At 40.8% G+C, this 19,142-nt stretch overlaps 2 protein-coding genes across 2 annotated transcripts; both read left to right on the forward strand.

Annotated features, from left to right (window-relative positions):
* The first annotated feature begins 2,435 nt into the window (after window positions 1-2,435).
* slc25a25a (solute carrier family 25 member 25a) lies at window positions 2,436-8,155 on the forward strand. The gene is made up of 10 exons (XM_084551592.1): window positions 2,436-2,676; window positions 4,014-4,140; window positions 4,236-4,323; window positions 4,416-4,527; window positions 5,361-5,519; window positions 6,165-6,317; window positions 6,410-6,517; window positions 6,605-6,772; window positions 6,854-7,004; window positions 7,146-8,155. Exons 1-10 carry the CDS (start codon window positions 2,515-2,517, stop codon window positions 7,328-7,330), a joined length of 1,413 nt encoding a protein of 470 aa, XP_084407718.1. The 5' UTR covers window positions 2,436-2,514; the 3' UTR covers window positions 7,331-8,155.
* Window positions 8,156-9,199: 1,044 nt separating this feature from the next.
* Window positions 9,200-17,826, forward strand: zdhhc12a (zDHHC palmitoyltransferase 12a). Its single transcript, XM_084551834.1, has 5 exons — window positions 9,200-9,487; window positions 10,100-10,233; window positions 10,497-10,586; window positions 13,055-13,221; window positions 15,347-17,826. Exons 1-5 carry the CDS (start codon window positions 9,391-9,393, stop codon window positions 15,660-15,662), a joined length of 804 nt encoding a protein of 267 aa, XP_084407960.1. The 5' UTR covers window positions 9,200-9,390; the 3' UTR covers window positions 15,663-17,826.
* Window positions 17,827-19,142: the final 1,316 nt, after the last annotated feature.

Genomic DNA, 19,142 nt, shown 5'->3' on the forward strand with positions numbered 1-19,142 from the left:
AATTTCCAAAAAAACCATGATGCATATGACCACAGTTAAGTGTGGCAGCAAAGGGCCTCATATACTTTTTAAAATGAGTATTTGATTTTTAATGAATGTGTGAGATGTTTAAACTTTGTTATGATGGGTTGTTGTGTAGATTGATGCAAACATGCCAGTTTTACATTTCATTTATATGAAATATGAACATATTTTCTGAAGTGACTCTCAGGGCTTTCCAAACTACGCAAATTCTGAACATATAATGCTACAGTATATGGCCTACTCAACACATGAAACTTGCGCTGACTGTATTGTACTATTTCGTTTTAACAGTAGGTGGTGCTGGCGTTCTGATCGCTGCAGCGTCTCCGTAAAACAAGATAAATCAAATAAACTTCAGCCAGAGCCCTGAAATAGACTGGCGACCTGTCAAGGGTGTACCCCGCCGCGGGGGGCGACCCTTCACAGGACAAGCAGTTAGTGACTGCAGAAAATCTCAAAAACAAAGTGAAAAGCAAGGAAACAAGCCTGTTAAAATATTTCCCTTCCTACTTATATTTAGTAGGCCCTACTTGAGCAATTACCTCTAACAGCTGCTGTCAAACACAGACTGATTTCACAAGATGTAGGTGTAACGTTGTCTAAAATATTACAGCATGCTATGTTTCTTATGCAACCCATGACAAGGAGCTGAAGTGTTTGAGGTGTCAACATACTTTTGGTGTCTGGCTGGCTCCAGATTCAGTCCTGAACTAAACCATCCTTTGCTTTGACTGATAGTTTTAGGAGTGTGTATGTAAGCTAAGACAGGATCAGCTGACTGAGTCGCCTCCGAGGGTTCATCTGGTAAATCTTGGCGTTCCTTCAGAGCCTTTTTTTTTTTTTTGCTCCTGGCTCACACCCTGGACTCAGTTTATTTTCTGCAGCCGTTATCTGTCAAGCTCCTCTGCCTCAGGCTCGGGCCAGTTTATACACGGAAATCAGGCGGGACATAAAACCATGCACCAAATATAGTGACCCAACACTGTCTGTTGCAAAGTAAATTGCACACAAGCAGAGAAACTAAAGCATAACAGGTAGAATCAACAACAAACCTCCAAATAAAACAAATATTCTGCAGTTACATGTAAAATCATTAGATTGATACTCATTAACATGTATGTTTTGTGCTTTTTACTGTTGCTTGACTACATATAGAGTTTATTCCAGTGGTTTGCAACCTGGGATTCAGGTCCTGCCCCAAGATAAATATGGGGAGTCATGAAAACATGTATTGTTTATTCGACTTTTGTCTGATATTTGAATTTTTTGGGAAATTTCTATGGATAATTGCAGTTATTTATTTACAAAGAAAGTGTAGAGAAGAAGTCAGTTAGTCGTAGTATCTGGTAACTTGTCAAAAGGGCTGAAAACCACTGATTATCATAGTTTTTTGATGGTCCAATCATATTTTTTAATACAAACTGGAGTGAAGGGAGAAATTAGCATGGAACAGGAAAACTTTATTTTATTTACAGAATTATTAGCACCCATAAGTGAATTGAACAGAAAACCATTGAAGTATTTGCAGCATCATTAGCACCCCTATTTAATTTCATTCATCTATTTACCTTGTTTCTTTTAATGAACAATATATTTACGATTCCACTATTCCATTATTACAGTGTAAAACGGTTTGGCAACATCATATAAATATACGCACTAAACATTTATGTGTACATATAAACACCCCAGATTTAAGGAGATGAACACCTAGATAATTTCCCATATATTTACAGTTCAGCCAAGTGCACAACAAGAGAACTGAGGGTTAAATGGAAGGCTCTTTTAGTATCTGAGAGCCTTTCCTGGTTTTATTGAGTTCAAAGTGAGTTTTAATTGAGATTTTAATTCGTAACTATATTATATTCTATATTATTGCTTTTCCTTTTAACTGTTCTGTTTTTATTAACTTTTTTATTAACTTTAATAATAATAATAATAATAATACAATATCTATTGTCTTCCTCCTCGTGAGGTCTGCTGTAGATCCTCTTCTGTTCAATAACGGTTTTGTGGAAGTTGATGACGCATATAACCAGCCAAAACAGACATCTCTTTGAATCAATACAGCTTTCTTTTAAAAGGCTGCACATGTACCGCCAAGCAGATCCCTGTGACCGCCTACGCCACAGTTGGAATAAAAGACGTAAATGAGCGGATTTTGAAAGGAGGGGCGATGGCCTCTACAGTCTATGGCAGGGACGGAATTACTATTTGCACGAGAAGGAGGCGGTACCCGAGCCGAGCCCATCAATGGGAATCCTCAACGATTGGTCAGTAGTAAAATTACGCCACTATCCCCCGGCGGGACGTGATTCGCTAGTCAGTAACGTCCTCCTTTTCCAGGAAGAGGCGGGGCCTTTGTCATTACTTAGAAGCCGGCATTTCTTTACCGGCAGTTTCAGTATTATCCCGTGAAGGGAAGACTTACACTTTGGTGTGTTATTTATTCTTTATTTATTGTAGTTGTTTTATTTCCCTGAGCCAAACATGCTCGGCTTGTGCCTTTACGTCCCTGTATCCAACTCGGACCCGATTGAAGTGGAATACTTCGAGTCTAACGGACTCCCTTCAGAGCTGAAGTCTCTTTTTAACAAGCTGAGCGTGTTTCTGCCTTCCCAGGAGTTTTCGACGTACCAAAGATGGCGAAAGGTAAAGAGAAACATCTCCAAAGCAACTTTTTAAGACTTTAAAAGTACAGGGAGCGTGGTATTTACAATCACTTACTTATTTAAATGCAATTAGTTTGATCTTAATCTTTTCTTTCCGGCCGCCGAAAGGATTAGCACCGGCTAGTAAAAAAAAAAAGAAAAAAGAAGCCTATACGAGTAGGCCTCAACTTTACCGGCTTCCAGGAAAGTCTTAATAATAATAATAATAATAATAATTTAAATAATAAATCAAATATTCTCGTTATTATTGTTGTTGTTGTTATTATTATGTTTAGAATGCTTTCTATATTTAGAGTGCTTAAATGGACCGGCGCGGGCAGTGTGATTCATTCACATGGGTCCACCCTGAATAGGAATGCTAAAGGTAGCCGTGGGAAGTTGGGGATGTGGCTGAAGTCGGTTTATTCTTCAATATGCAACCATATCTTTAACACGATTTAATGCTAATGCTTTGCACAACTTTAATTCATTTGCAGTTGCACTATATATTATATTTAAATAAAATACGTGTGTTGCGATGTAAAAAGCATGTGCGCCTATTGAAAAATTAATTTTCATTCTTAAAAAAAATGTCGTATTTAGACGTATCCTTATATAACAGACAGCTAGACTTTTAGAGCTGTCAGGTGTTGTATTGATGATGTTTAGATTACTTTATCAGTTAATGCTTAGGCTTCAAATTAGCTGTCAGTAAAACATCTTTCAGGAGAAGGGCAGCACGAGCTCGTGTACTGAAGAAACTGATGCAAGGGAATTTTTAAAAGTCACATTCATGAACTTGTGCTAGGAGAAATGTCCTGCAGAGTATCATTACTGTGTTCTGGACGGCAGGTCATGTATCAGTGCTAGAGTTACAGAACTGGATGCCCGCCAATGTCCCAGGCTTGTTTTAGCCCCGGAGGTTTGAGTGTAGAGAGGATTAAAACAGTTGGCAGGTCAGCTGGATGCAGTCCTGGTCAAAGATAGACCAGGGGGATACTACCTAATACTTCCCTCCTCCCTGTCCAAGAGAAATGGACGTCATTCAGGAAAGCTAAGAGGACTTCTGCATGTTAAGTGGGTTATGGTCGTGTCCCCTGGGGTCATAAAATACAAGCAGGGGGGACACCTTTAAATCTCTGGTGGCATATTCAGCACTAGCTTTAATTTCTGCCAGATATTAGACATAGAGTACATTTCGAACTTGTACTAGTTCCATAAATCATGGCACTGTGCATGTCACCAGCAGCAAACTACTGCTGCTGACACTGATTGTCTCCCTTTTAGATCTGTTAAAACTACTGTAAATCCCTTGTTAATTATAATAATCTTTTGCAGAAAACTTTAAAAAGGGAAGAGAATGATGCAGACGGACAGCTGGACTTTGAGGAGTTTGTACACTATCTGCAGGACTATGAGAAAGATCTGAAGCTCGTGGTGAAGAGTCTCGACAAGAAGAATGCAGGTATACAGCTGTGGATGTGTTTTTTGAAGTCGTATCAAATGTGTTAAAGCGTATCTCCAGATTTTCTCATGGCTTGTCTTCCGTTTCCTTTTAAGGCCGAATCGACCCTAAAGAGTTCATGCAGTCTCTTCAGGACCTCGGCGTCCATATTTCACCACAACACGCAGAGAAGGCCCTTAAAAGGTAATTTTATTAATCCGTTTTATCTATTTCAACAGTCATTTGTTGGCTCAAGATGCTCAAGATCCAACTTTTATCCCTTTTCTTCTTTAAAGCATGGATAAAAATGGAATGATAACTATCAGCAGTGAGGACTGGAGCAACTATCCCATAGTGGAGAAGACTGAGAACATTCCTGAGATCATCCTCTACTGGAAGCACTCCACGGTTAGTTCTGCTTTGACAAATTGTAGATAGGAGGTTATTACGTAAGGTTTCAGAGGTCCTATTTTCACCCAGTCTTTGATCTGATGACTCTTATCCGCCCAGAATTCCAGCTTAAGAGATATTGTTATCACAATGCAGAGATTCCGTGTGCTTTCTGAGACAAACAGGTGAATAAGAAGCAAACTCCTTGAAATGCTCTGTTGTCACAAAGTTGTGCGTCACTAATTAAGCTCTGTGAAGCTCATGACAAGAATTGGGCTCATTCCGGGAGGATTATGTTGGAAGGGTTGGCCGGTTTGTGTCACTGTTATGTAAATGCGACAGTCAGTCAATCAGTTGAAGCAGGTGCGCGTTAAAGCGGTATAGGGCAGTATTGGTGTTGTGGGAGTTGTTTTTTCAGTGACATATGGTTTGTCTAGCGCTGACATGCTGAACTAGGGCCAAGAACTTGGAGTTATCCCTCTAACAGGGCAATAAATGATAAATATTCACTGACTCACAGTTTCCAAATAACAACCGAGCAAAAGTAAAGCCACCAGAAAAATAATTTCTTGCTCACAGTGTAATATACTTTTTGAGGTATTTTCCTTAAGAAGTTGAGCTCTTTGACCTTTGCTCATTATAATCCACATCAGAGCCCTACAGTGTTTCCTGATGGCCCACTTCCGTGAAGCTTTTTACTGTCTGAACAGATGCTTTGTCAGTTTTGGATCTGCTGTTCTAAACCAAGCACATAAAACTTTAAGTATCCTTTGAACCAAAACATCAACTGTCACATCTTCCTTGATTCATTCTTTCTTGGCCTCATATTTAACCATTTCATGTTCTGACAGATATTCGATGTGGGTGAGAATCTGATGGTGCCCGATGAGTTCACCATTGAAGAGAAGCAGACTGGGATGTGGTGGAGGCACCTGGTTGCAGGTGGGGGGGCCGGAGCCATTTCAAGGACCTGCACAGCTCCTTTGGACCGACTCAAAGTCATGATGCAGGTAAGACGACATGGAAACGGATCTTAAAAAGTGGCAGTTGGCTTGAGGGGGTATTTGGGAAGAATGATCAGTCTTTTTGGGCGTGTCAGGCAGTTTGGGAACTGGAGGAAGTTGTGGTTGTGGCTACCGATGCATGAAGTACATTGTCCCAGAAACTGTTCATCAAATCAAAAGACTCTCCTTGATGCCACGATGTTTCATAGCATCACATGAAACGATTACAGAGGAAACTTTGCTCAAGCCAGATACTTAAGCGTCATAAACGAGTTAATGTTTAATAGACGTTGTGTCATAGCCAGGGACAGAGTCCAGGGGGTTAGACTGCTGACGAATGACGGCTCCCAAACAGCCGTCACACCCTCAACATGCGTAGTATTCACTGTCATCGATGAGACAAAGGTTCAGCTATCCTGTGTCAATGGCCTCGATCTGCGTCAGCTGCCACTGACTGATTCCTGTCTATCAGCAATTCTAAACATTTTTCCCAACGCCAAATTAAACAAACCTAACCCAGTTGGCGTCAGATTTTTGGGTCAGAAGACCACAGCCCATGTGGCACCATGCCCCAATTGGTCCCAAAGTTTGATTTCTTCATTGTTTTGTTTTTGATCAGATATTTTATTTAATCAACTTCTTTTGTCTCAGGTTTACGGATCCAGAACCAACAACATGTGCATGATGACAGGGCTCATGCAGATGATCAAAGAGGGCGGCACACGGTCTCTGTGGCGGGGCAATGGGGTGAACATCATCAAGATTGCCCCCGAGTCGGCCCTCAAATTCATGGCTTACGAGCAGGTAGGAAAACGGACTGTAAATCTGATAGTGTAGTTAATGCAGAAGATCGACCTCAAGTCATTAACTGATGTGTTTTCCTTTGCCTTCTCCAGATTAAGCGTCTAATTGGGAGCGATAAGGAGACTCTGAGCATCTTGGAGCGATTTGTTGCAGGATCTTTGGCTGGAGTCATTGCCCAGAGCACGATCTATCCCATGGAGGTGATTATTCAATTGCATTCTCTCTCTAAAGATCAGAGGATGTTGGTTTAGTAGCTTTAAATAGAACTTGACTGAATGTGTCTCCAGGTCCTAAAGACTCGTCTGGCTCTGAGAAAGACTGGCCAGTACACTGGGATCTCAGACTGCGCCAAGCAGATTTTTAGGAGGGAGGGACTTGGAGCGTTTTACAAAGGCTACGTCCCCAACATGCTGGGCATCATCCCTTACGCAGGCATTGACCTGGCAGTGTACGAGGTGAGCTCCCACAGAATGTTAACCACAGGAAAGACTCAAAATAAACAGAACAAGTATTTAAAACATATTTAATCCCGACAGACACTGAAGAACTCCTACCTGCAGCAATACGGCACAAACAGTACAGACCCCGGCGTGGTTGTCCTCCTGGCCTGCGGCACCGTGTCCAGTACCTGTGGTCAGCTCGCCAGTTACCCCCTGGCTCTGATCCGAACCCGCATGCAAGCACAAGGTGAGGCCTACGTTTTTTTTTTGTTTTTTTTTTAAATATACATGCATACATACAAACATGCATAAAGTTATGCACATATAATTTTTAAATGTCTTATATTATGAACGATTTCAAAGTTTGCTGTCTTCATTCTGTTTCCAGCTGCGACAGAAGGCAATCAGCAGGTGACCATGTCTGGTCTCTTCAGGCAGATCCTGCAGACAGAGGGCCCAACGGGGCTCTACCGAGGCCTGGCCCCCAACTTCCTCAAAGTCATCCCGGCTGTCAGCATCAGCTACGTGGTGTATGAGCACCTGAAAACGCAACTGGGAGTGACATCACGGTGAAAACTCAACCCTCTCTCCTAAAACACTATCTCCCAGACTTGTGCAAGTGAATCCCGGGGGCCGTTAAGGCTGCTCTGGAGGTTCGTGGAGTCATCTCATTCTGTGAATGTCGGCTGACGAAAGAGCGGATGCTAGAAAGGCAGAGGTGGAGGACGTGGACTCTGTGAGCTCAGGGTGTTGGACTGTGCTACTATTTATGATTTTAGAAGAAACGGGAATGTAAAAGAGGACCAAGAGTTCTGGCTGCTATAATTTTTGGGCTTTTTTTTTTCATATCGATGTAAAATGCACCATTAGCATTTTAGTTTTACTCAGCAGATAAAGCATTTATCATGTTCTTAAACCCTGGTAGAGTGAAAAAAAATATGATTGTGTTCCTAAAGTGAGAGGATTTTTGCACATGAGTTAGATTTCTCTCTTCTTCTCCTGAATGAATGGCTTATTTATTTCCACCTGTCCTGTATTTATTTCTTTCATGTTTGAGAAAAGAGATTCAGGGTGAGGAAGAAACATCCGTCAAATGAAAGTCTGCTAAAACGTTCTTGTTGGTGCAAGCAGAACGAGTCTGATGTTCATGGATGCCATTTTTGTGTCATCAAGTGTCTTTGATGTCTACCTCAGGTTTAAGGGCAAGATTATTGTTAAATTGTTTGTGTTCAGAAGCAACTTAATGCACTTTAATCAATGCTAGAAGGGCCTCTAAATGACTTGTCATATCAATGCAGAATTAATTTCTTTTGTAAAGAAGGAATCTTAGTATTTTAATGGACCACTTTCATGCAAATAAATGCAAATTCTTGTGAATGCTGAGGCTCTGTTTTTCTTTTATCACATTAAGTGGAAACAAAAAGTGTGTTACATGAATTTTCTTTTTCTCAAAAGAGTAGAGGGTTTCACTTCAACCACAAACCGTGGAAGAGAAGTCAGCTGATTGGATGCTGAAATATTCAAATGACTCGGCTGGATTTTTTACCCCCAGACGCGACAAGTGACGACACTTATTACTAAATCGAAAAGTGGAAACAGACACTGAAGGGTTATTTCTTCACAACTTGCGTTTAAAACCATAACTGGAAGAATTTCATTACAACATCAATTGGTACACTGATCAGCCAGAACATTATGAACACTGACCATTCTCATTTTCATGGATCCTTTCAGTGGACATATTTTAGGCAACAAACATTTTGTCGTCCAAGTTGATGTTAGAAACAGGAATGATTTGAGAGCCTTTGACAAGGGGACACACACACACACACACACACACACACACATATATATGATATATATGAATATGAATATATTTATATATATATATATATATATATATATATATATTCAGCCTTACTAAGAGAAAGGTGGTTTTTCTGAGAAGTTCAGCACACTCGTAAGATAAAGGGGGTTGGGGTTGTTTATAACTGATATCAGAATATTATTTTTTTACTTTTGTTGTAAAACATTACACTTTTTGCTATAAATGACTTACAATAATTATGTTAATTAAATATGGTAAACGGTGTTATTTCATTTCAATTTAAAGAGGATGTAGTATGCGTTTTGTCCTATGCAGGCTTCCGTATGAAAACGAGGAAGTAGTGACCGTCTTGGATGTACAAAAATAAAATAATAATTATTAACCGCTCCGTGATTAATTAATAAATTACAATTTTATTTCCTATTTCAGTCTCATTATCTTCAATTTTAGTTATGTTCGTTTGTTGCTACGCTAACTAGTTAGCTATGTTAGCTAGCTAGTTAACAGCTGTGATATTTAAAAAACATTTACTTAAAAACATCTTGTGTTTCGGGCCAATTTTCTCATTTGGACCGCAGACAGATGACCATAATGGGATCAGATTGTAAATATTAAACGGTGATTTTATGTAATATTATTTAATAATTATTTCGCGTGCGGTTCGGCTTGCACAGTTTGTCCTACGCAGGCTTCCGTATCTAAACACGGGAAAAGTGATTCCAGGAAGAAGTTTTTTCGTAAAGCAAATCACTTTTGTTATGTTAGCTAGCTAGTTAGCAGCAGTGCTAATGACATATATTATGAAATGGCGCATAATATGTTTCGGACCGGGTTTCTGGTTCGGGCCACACACACCCTGCTAACCTGGGCCATAACACTCATACTGTTCCTGCACAACACCGGTAAGTCCCTTCAAACTGGACGATTTATGTACCTGTTAGCTGCTAACTGTTTTAGTTTCCTTTCAAACTATTCAATTTAAATAAAGCGTTTATAATATTACATAAATACTTAATATACTTAACTTAATAAATAACATTCAATATTCCTCGTGTCTGGAGGAAAATGGAGTGGGCTTGCAAACAGAATGCCATCACCAACTGTAAAGGAAGGGGTGGCAGCATCATGATGTGGGAAGGAATAGTGCACTTGACAAAATAGATGGCATCAAAAGGACTTGGTTTCACCAGTTCTGTCAGGATGAATGGGCTAAATTTCCTGCAACTCATTATAAGAAACATGTGGAAGGCTACTGGAAACGTTTGACCCAAGTTAAACAATTTAAAGCCTACCAAACCAAGTCTGTGTAAACTTCGGACCCACTGGGAATGTGGTGAAAGCAAACAAATTTCTAGTTTCTCTACTATTATTTTGACATTTTACATAATTAAAATAAACACTGAATGTTTACTAGAACTTCATGTCAAGAATTATGAGTTAAGGTGCCGAGCCAAAACAAATGTATGCGTACAATTTGATCTGGTTTATATAAGCGTAATGATGTGTGTGTGCAGATTTGCGGAGGTGCGAGGAGCGAGGAGAGCTGCTGCTGCCTGCTCTGTTCTTCCTGCTGGTTTTGCTGTCAGTGCTGTTATACTTTGCCATTTCATTAATGGACCCTGGCTATGTTCTCACCGACACTGTCAAAGTAAGATTTATTAACAAGCCCCGGAACCCACAGACAATGCGTATGCAATAACCTCATCACCTCAGTCCAGTCGGTGGAAGGTGATTTTCTTAGTGTGCTGACATTAGCAGTAAAGGATAGTAATGATAGCAGAAACGTTACTGTACTATAGATAATGATCAGCAGTGGTGTGAAGTCTGTTTGCTTTTTAAACACGCAGTATCATGTGTGTCAGCAAGAGGTCAAAGTGGATACAGTGACCCACATCTGTCTGTGTTACGCAGGGCGTTCAGGGTTCAAGTGAAGAAATGGAGTCAATGATTCCTCAATCATCGACCCCTCGGCTGCGACGCTGTGGATACTGTCTGTTGCAGGTAACAAGCTGACAGATTGCAGTTTCTTTCAGCATCTTTAGAGTGATCAATCAGACTGTTTAAAGCAGGGGTGTCAAACTGATCCGTGAAAGGGCCGCTGTGGCTGCAGGCTTTCATTCCAACCATGCAGCACCCATGCAGTGGGTGTGGCTGGCAAGTTTTTGTTCCAATCAAGCAAGAGGACACCTGAAATGACTGCGTGAAGGCAGTTCAGTTGATTGATTGAGCCAAGTCAGGTGTGCTGCTGCATGGTTGGAATGAAAACCTGCAGCCACAGCGGCCCTTTCACGGATCAGTTTGACACCTGTGGTTTAAAGGGAGGAAAAAAATATTTCAACACACAGGTACATGAAGAAAACGTTAAAATGTCTTAAATTTAATTATGAAATTCCTTTTTTGGCACTTGATGTCAGTAGGTCTATCACGGCTCTAAACAAATTGTGCTTTTGTTGGCCTTTTGATTGGTCTGCTGACTCAACATAGGGGCCCTTCCCTTTGTCAAGCCTCAACTTCTTAGCTTGTTATGCTACTGTTGCTGAGTTAGCCAATCAAAAGCAATTGGTGGTGTGTGTGGGACCTTGCTTTTGCATCCGTCCTGGGCAGTACTGTTAAAAGTGTCCAGCTTAAAGTACATGTGTGAACACACCCAGATCTGATCTGTCATGTAACATCATCAGCTGTATGCTGTATTTGCTTTAGTCAGATATGTGTGTCTATGACAGATGTATGTTTATCTCATTTCTCTTGCTGTTCTCTCTCTTTTTCTGTCTGTACCCGGCTGGCCTTAGACAGATGGGTCCCTCCATATGAGCTGGGTTCTGCTCAAGGTTTCTTCCTGTTAAAAGGGAGTGTTTCCTTGCCACCGTCGCCTTCAGGCTTGCTCTGGGGGTTTCAGACTGGATTTTGTAAAGCGTCTTGAGACAATTTGTATCGTTATTGACGCTATATAAATAAAATAGAATTGAACTGAATTGATCTCAGACCACATTTGGAGGAGGTCTGGGTCTCATTGGACCTCATTCCTATGGTAGTGTGAACACACAGTTAGTCGTTAAAGACCACCTACTCAACAGAGGTGATCAGTGGAATAGGAGTTTCTCCCATTTATTCAGAAAAAAACGCACAGCTGCTACTATAAATGATCACCTGAAAAGGAAAAAGAATCATAAGTGATGTCTGTTCATTGGTAATGAGAGCCTTTTAAAATATTCTGTCCATGTAGCTAACTAACTAAATAATAAATACATCAAAACAAAAGTTAACTAATTAAATTACTGATTATAAGTACACTGTGTGTGATTCTTCCATAAAATCATATATCAACGTGTGGTACATAATAAGTGTAATCTTGTTGATGAGTTATAACATTACTCTGTGTATGGAAGCTTTGTATGAAGAGAGACTTTGCAGCTTGATCCAAAATATGTATCATCTCTAGTTCTGTTCCAGCAGTAGGTAGAGATCCATTAAAAGCAGCAGATGTTATATAGCTATATAACTACTATAATAGTAGTTTTCAGCGTTTTTCTATGGTAATGGACCCCTGCATTGTTATTGTTTGTCTAACCTAGCAACGGTAACATAGGAAGGTGGAAGCTGGAAAAGAGTGGGAGCCCTCTAGAAGGCCAGTAAAGGGTCAGTTTTGGAATTGTGTTATAAGTGATTAAAACAATGTAGTATATCATTCTTGCCTATATTGTTGTGATTGGTTTACACTTTATTTAATACTTTGATAGGTCTTTAATTTAACTTATGCAGTGAACCCTACAGAGACCTTGATGTGTTCAGGTACAATCCTGAGCGTAGGTCACATGCCGCTACTCTTGTAGAATTTAGAGTTGCAGATAATACATTTTCATATTCTAATATTTGATTATTCCTCTGATTAATTGACTTATTGTTCGGTCAGTAAACCATGCAGCACAGTAGCCTAGAAGCTAAGATAATACCCCTGTTCGCACAGGACTACTTTTCCCTGTGGACCTCCAGTAATTTGTAATAATTGCAGAGGTTGTCTGTGATTTTAATCATGATTTGCTATGATTTGTCCACAACCTCAAAATCTGAAAAATATTCAGCCCTGTTGCAAAAAAAAAAGCAGTAGCAAATTACAGGTAAACAAGCCGAGCATCGCAGGTGCACACGGCGCTCAGAGACGACATCATCCAGGTCAGAAGACATCATCCGTGGTCTATAGGTCAATCTACACACCCCCGATGATGATAACAGCTAACTCCGGACTCAACGGGGAATAGCACTAGCGTACGATAACAAAATACTGGTGAAATGGTTTTTCTCGATTTTATTATGAAATTATCCGAAGATGAATTTTCTCAATGCAACTCTAGTTCAATTTAAATTGGTCTTACTTTGGAACGTTTGGTAATACTAAATAGGACTGAAGAAACCTGGAGAGAGCGTTTGAACTTTTCTGGTTTAAATGGGATCTTTGTGTCTGTGTTTTGCAGCAGCCAATGAGGGCGAAGCACTGTCAGACATGCAAACGCTGTGTACGTCGCTTCGACCACCACTGCCCCTGGATCGAGAACTGTGTCGGAGAGAGGAACCACCGCTGGTTCATCATCTACCTGCTGGTGCAGCTGCTCACTCTGCTGTGGGCTCTCCACATCGCTCTGTACGTCTGCTTGCCACTCCATCTGTCAGATTTAATGTCCTTATGAGGAGGCCAACTGACTATCTGTGGCCTCTGGTCGCACTCACAGCAATGACTTAGTGAAGACACATAATGTTGTGTGAGTGTTCTGCAGTTTTATCTCGGCAACTTTAGCTGAATGAGGTAACGCCAGAGTTTTGGAGAACAGCAGTAAACTGATACCCTAATCTCTGTTTGCATTGTGTAAGTACAAGCTTTTATGTGTTGCTCAAGTACACCTTCAAAGTTCAAGTCATTTAATGTTAATGATTGTGCAGCCTTAAAATTCCAGTGACTTGACCAGGAATTTATTTTAGTGTAAAAACTTTTCTTGGACGTGGAAGAAATTTCTCTGGTAGTTCCAGCTAGCTGAGTGGAGCTAAAGGTCCATAGGTTGATGCCATTGAGCTAAATGACAGTAGAAGATATAAGGGATCCATAAAAAGTCAAACAAACAAAACACTGGCTGAAATATTGGCAAACAAACAAGGCTATTTGATGTGGACAACAAGCAGGTTCTTCCACACGGCAGGCAAGTTTAGTCGCGTGATTTTGGTTCTTCATCATCTTCTTCTTCTGGGATTTTTGTCAGCTTTGACACTAGCCAGCCACCATTAACAGAAAAAGAAGAAGAAGTTTTAATTCTGCAGTTGTTTTTGTTTATGGCAGACCTAAAATGTTTGAGTAACTACAAAAGATTGGCTTGATCCGATCCAATCATTTTAAAACGTCTGGATCAGCCCTGATAATGATCGGGAGATCCCTAAAGCCATCAAAACACATCTTGGAATAAAGCTCTTCCTGTGCTGCCAGCATGGCTACCACACATTGCGTAAGCCGCATCGACTTGTTGTCCATCTCTTTGGTGTGTTTATCACTCGGTAGTTTGGATTTCACAAGTTCGTTTGTGAAGTATGGACTGTGGAGTACGGTCATTCTGTTACTGGAACAGCAGCATTCTGGGCTATCTGGTTGTACTAAGTCCACACATGAGGCATTTATCAATATGCATTCAGTAGTTGTGAAACGTCAGCAGTCGCTGCCCCAGTACTGTTCCAGTTCAAAGTACCATCTCATTGAGTATAGTTCAGATTATACAGAGAATGCATTGGGAGGTAACTTGTGTGGACTTGGAGCTTCCAGGTATCCCAGAATGCATTTTTCGGGCACCATCAAGGGGCGTTGATCAATCCAAGTACGCAAACCCGACTTGCAAACTTAGTAGCTCAGGCATGACAGGTCAGATTTTGAAGTACGCACTCTGGAAGATGGGAGGACGAGGACAGTTACTCTAGAATGGGAGTGATGCCCATGAAATGCATTCTGGGATACTTGGCTGTCCCAAGTCCACACAAATTACTTCCGGATGCGTCCTCAACAAAATGGGTGGTTCGAGAACACATCTGGGCATTTGGACTGTACTTGGTTTTCAGTTGCTTTCTTGTGAAACGTCATCAGTCACTGTCCAGGTACTCTTCCAATTTAAAGGACAGCCAGCTATCCCAGAATGCATTTCCTGGGCCTCATCAAGTACGCTGCTGTCCCAAGTTACTGAATAACCATCCTGTGTCCCCCACAGTCCGTGCTTAAGACTCAAACTTGTAAAATCCAAACTACCAAGTACGCAAGTGTGAAGTTTGTATTCTTGGTACTGACAAATGCCCAAGTTACCATCAGATGCGTCCTCAATAAAACAGGTGGGACAAGAACACAGTGGGTATTTACGTATCATGATACTTGGAACAGTACGTGGGCGAAGAGTGATGATGCTTCACAAGAACACAGGTACAGACGGGAACAGATATTTCTATATCCTGGTGTCTCTAGTGGACGTTCCAGGTTCTGGCTGCCAAGGTTAATTTCCCGCTCCAAAATGTTTCAGAGTGAAACTATCAGAACATAAAAATATTGCTTGTGTATGGACAGAGCTAGTTGTACTTCTTGAAAAGAAAATATCAACAATGCCACTGCTCCATCTGGGTTCCCCCAAAGCTCCAAGCCTGCCAAAAGAATGGGGAATTTGGTGGTAGCAACCAAAGTGGTGGACAGTGTTTCCTTCAGGTAAACATTAGGGTAACTCATTTAACATTTGATGTGTTTGTTTCAGGTCCGGCATTTCTCCCAGTGTCAGCTGGGAGCTGTGGATCCAAGCGAACGGCTTCCTGTTGGCGGCGCTCGGCGTCATAGGGGTTTTCTCTGTGGTCGTAGCACTGCTGCTGGGCTGCCACCTCTACCTGGCCTCCATCAACTGCACCACCTGGGAATTCATGTCACATCACAGGATCTCGTACCTGAAGAACTGTGGCGATGAGGATAACCCATTCGACCGTGGCGTGTTGTGCAACCTGTGGGATTTCTTTTGCATCTGTCGGACGGTGATGTGGGAGCAGGTCTACCTGAGAAACGCTCTGAATCCTGTCTGAACTCAAAGAGACAGCGGTACATGCACTAACATACTGACTAGACACTAAACAAATTGACTTCTTTGTCACTCTCAGGGTGAATTTCAACAACTTTGGTGCTCTGTTTTTTTCCTGTCTAATACTTTTGATTTCCATCAGATACCTTCCAAATGACCAGTATTCCCATTAGCGTCTGCAGTTTTTTTTTTTTTTTTTTTTTTTTGGGTATTTAACAAATGTTAGCATGGTAAATTATGATAAAGAATGTGTGAAACATACCTGCTAAGCACGAGCACGTTAGCATGCTCTTGAGTTTACATTTAGCTGAGACAATGTCTGTCTCACATAGTTGCTAGCATGGCTAATGTAGACTCTTAGTCGTGTATTCACTTAACTGAGTAATCCAGAAGTCCCAAATATATTTACACTTAAGTGAAAAACGTCAGCACTGACACTCTACTACATTTAGTATCTAAAGCGTAGGACCATTGTGTAGGAGTTATTGGCCTCTAGGGGGGAGATTTCAGGACCTATGGTGAACAATTCAGCTTAAACAATTCAATGGTGCTCTGTACTCTTTGTTTGGTTTGTTCATTGAACTATTCTACTCTAATGAAAATACACTGATCAGGCATAACATTATGACCACCGACAGGAGAAGTGAATAACATTGACCATCTTGTGACAACACAATGTTCTGCTGGGAAACTTTTGGACCTGGCATTCATGTGGATGTTACTTAGACATGTAGCACCCACCAAGACCAGACCAGGCACCCCCACCCCATAGCAATGACACTCCTTGATGGCAGCAGCCATCCCCAGCAGGATGCAGCCTGACATCGACACACACACAAAAACAGTTTAGGGACAACTAAAAAAACATGAAGAACAGCACAAGGTGTTGACCTGGCCTCCAATTTCACTAGATCCCAAACTGATCAATTATCTGTGGGATGATCCACAGAGGCCCCTCCCCTCAAAGGCCCCCACTAACAACATTCTGTTTCCAGACACCACAGGACACCCTCAGAAGGCCCATGTCCATTCTCTGATTAGTCACAACTGTTTTGGAGGCACAAGGGAGACCTACACAATATTAGGAAGGTGGTCATACTGTTATGCCTGATTGGTGTATGTTCATGAACATTTGACAGTCGACACCTCTGGATTGAGGGTTCACATAGAACATTACTATAGATCTGTTTTTTTCTCTGTGGTTGGAATAAATCCATTCTTTCTGTTTGCTCAACGTGGGGTAAACATCAGGTGACAAGTTTCCAAGCAACCAGTTGTTCAGGATGAACCGAGTTGGAATCCATGTGGACAACAACACTGTGGAGACTTCTTGGTTATCTTCCTGACTTCTATCAATTCAGGGTTGGAAACAAAAATGGAGGAGAGAAAAAATAGTCTTCTTCTCCTTCTTTGTCATCCTCTCCTCTGTGCTCCTGTCTTCCGTCCCATTGTGCTTCTTCCTCAACTCCCTTTTCTCCTTTTTCCTCTTCATTCTTCACATTCTGTTTTTCTTCTTCTACTCATTCAATCTCCTCCTGTTTTTTTCTCATCCTATTGTAATCCCTCCTCTTTCTGTCCTGTCCTCATTGTCCTTCTCCACCTGCATTATCTCTAATCCCTCCTCCTCCTGTTCTTTTTCCATCAGATTTGATGCTCCATAGCAGCAGAACCCCTTTGTCAATAAAGTTCTACAGTGATTGATGTTTTGATGTAAACACGTATATCTGATCACATCATTTTATTTAGGCTCCACAGTTGGAATCACTGGACTAAGTTTTATGTTGATTTTTTCCACAACTACAGAAATGAATTTTTATAACTCCATATTTTCAGATCATTTTATTAAAACATAGAATTCAGTGCATTAATAACTACTACGGAGGTCTGGTTGCCTCTTCCTCTCCTGTACGTGCATCTGTTGAGCGGTGAGAGTGCCTTGTATACTGATGTCATTTTAATTTTACTGTATAAAATCTCACTGAGTTCATCTTTGCACTGACAGCCAAATATTTTACCATCATTTTTTAAGTGTATTGTTCTGTTTGTATTTATTGACAGCGAGAGAACATTAAAACATGGATGATATGCATGTTGTTATTGAGTTCATCTGTACAGACTGACAGTTGTAGTTAGGATGCTTCACGTACATAAATACATAAATACAGTACAGACACAGACGCAACATGTCAACATTTAGCAGCATTTTAAACGTAAAGCGCTACAACAGCTAAACCACCTGACTGTCCTGAGACAGATTCCTAAATTTAGCCGACAGATTGAAGCAGGTAGAGGTTCATGGGCACTTCAGCAGGATATTGGAATGGACATACCGCAGTCTTATTTGTTTAAAGAGCAAATTAACATTCTGTTACAATGTGAATGCTCCTTTACATATTCAGAAATGCTATCAAAGTGGGAATCATTAATCCCTCTGGGTGAAAGAACATAAATAGAATCTAACTGACAGCCTGAAAGAAGAGAATTTAGGTCTGGGAATGCTCAGCAAATATGAAACCTTCATGGGTTAAATCTTAAGACAAAGTGTAGTAGATAAGGACGTTTCAGGTCCATTTTTATAATGGCAGTCAGTGGGCAACATAGGAGTTTTTGTGTTACAATACCACACATGTCCACTGGGATGTGGTAGTGCTAAAAATAATAGTTCCTCTACTGAGTAGAGGTTGGCTCCAAAAGCGAGTCAATCCACAAAGATGTCCATGTTGATCTGGCTTCAGCTTCTGTTTGATGCGCCAATGACACAGTGACTCATCAACCCATCATATGTTTCACCAGTTAACAAACAATTGACGTCACCAACTTGGTGATAATGGTTGCTGGCACACTCACCATGTTGTAGCATTTGACACTCATAGTATGAACGCGGCCATAGGAAGAAAGACGAAGACGGCCGGAGACACCACACTGAGCTTAAAAGAAACACAAAACTTACACCTCAAAAAGTGGAACTAATCCCCCTGATTTGACCTGGACATCATCTTGTTAGAGACCTCCAGCCAAGTATGTTTTGCATATTAGCCAACATGGCGTGAACAGCTGAAATATACCAGCCAACAACATATGGAGAGAAAAAACAAAACAAAGGATTATCTCTTTTATGTAGATTTAGAAACTGAATAAATAAGAAGAAGATCGCTAAAAAATAACATTTCTGGAACAGGACTTGATTGCTATTTGTCATATTATACCAGAGTAAAATCAAAAGGCGAGTGTTAATTTACTCTTTAAAGTCACTTATCTTGTGTTTATAGTGCCCAATATTTGCCCCCAGTTCCTCCTTAGTGTTCAGGGAACCATCAATCTTCAATCCCCACTCGCTCTTCTTCTTTTTATTGTTCTGATATGAACAGGATATAGTCTGCTAAATTCAAAATACAGAGATTTTCACTAGTATGGCTATATTAGATTATCTATGGCTTCTGTTACACTGCTAGAGATTACAGGATTTCTAGTGCACAAGTTCACC

This window comes from Chelon labrosus, assembly GCF_963514085.1.
Source record: "Chelon labrosus genome assembly, chromosome: 9".
Lineage (NCBI taxonomy): Eukaryota > Metazoa > Chordata > Actinopteri > Mugiliformes > Mugilidae > Chelon > Chelon labrosus.

What these genes read in the sequence shown, in the direction of transcription:
- zdhhc12a (XM_084551834.1), top strand. Translation starts at nt 9,391, where the DNA reads ATGGCGCATAATATGTTTCGGACCGGGTTTCTGGTTCGGGCCACACAC. An exon ending in GTGGATACTGTCTGTTGCAG is followed by an intron (nt 10,587 to 13,054) that starts GTAACAAGCTGA and finishes TGTGTTTTGCAG; the next exon opens with CAGCCAATGAGGGCGAAGCA. An exon ending in TGGGCTCTCCACATCGCTCT is followed by an intron (nt 13,222 to 15,346) that starts GTACGTCTGCTT and finishes TGTTTGTTTCAG; the next exon opens with GTCCGGCATTTCTCCCAGTG.
- slc25a25a (XM_084551592.1), top strand. Translation starts at nt 2,515, where the DNA reads ATGCTCGGCTTGTGCCTTTACGTCCCTGTATCCAACTCGGACCCGATT. An exon ending in TCTCGACAAGAAGAATGCAG is followed by an intron (nt 4,141 to 4,235) that starts GTATACAGCTGT and finishes TTTCCTTTTAAG; the next exon opens with GCCGAATCGACCCTAAAGAG. An exon ending in GCACGATCTATCCCATGGAG is followed by an intron (nt 6,518 to 6,604) that starts GTGATTATTCAA and finishes ATGTGTCTCCAG; the next exon opens with GTCCTAAAGACTCGTCTGGC.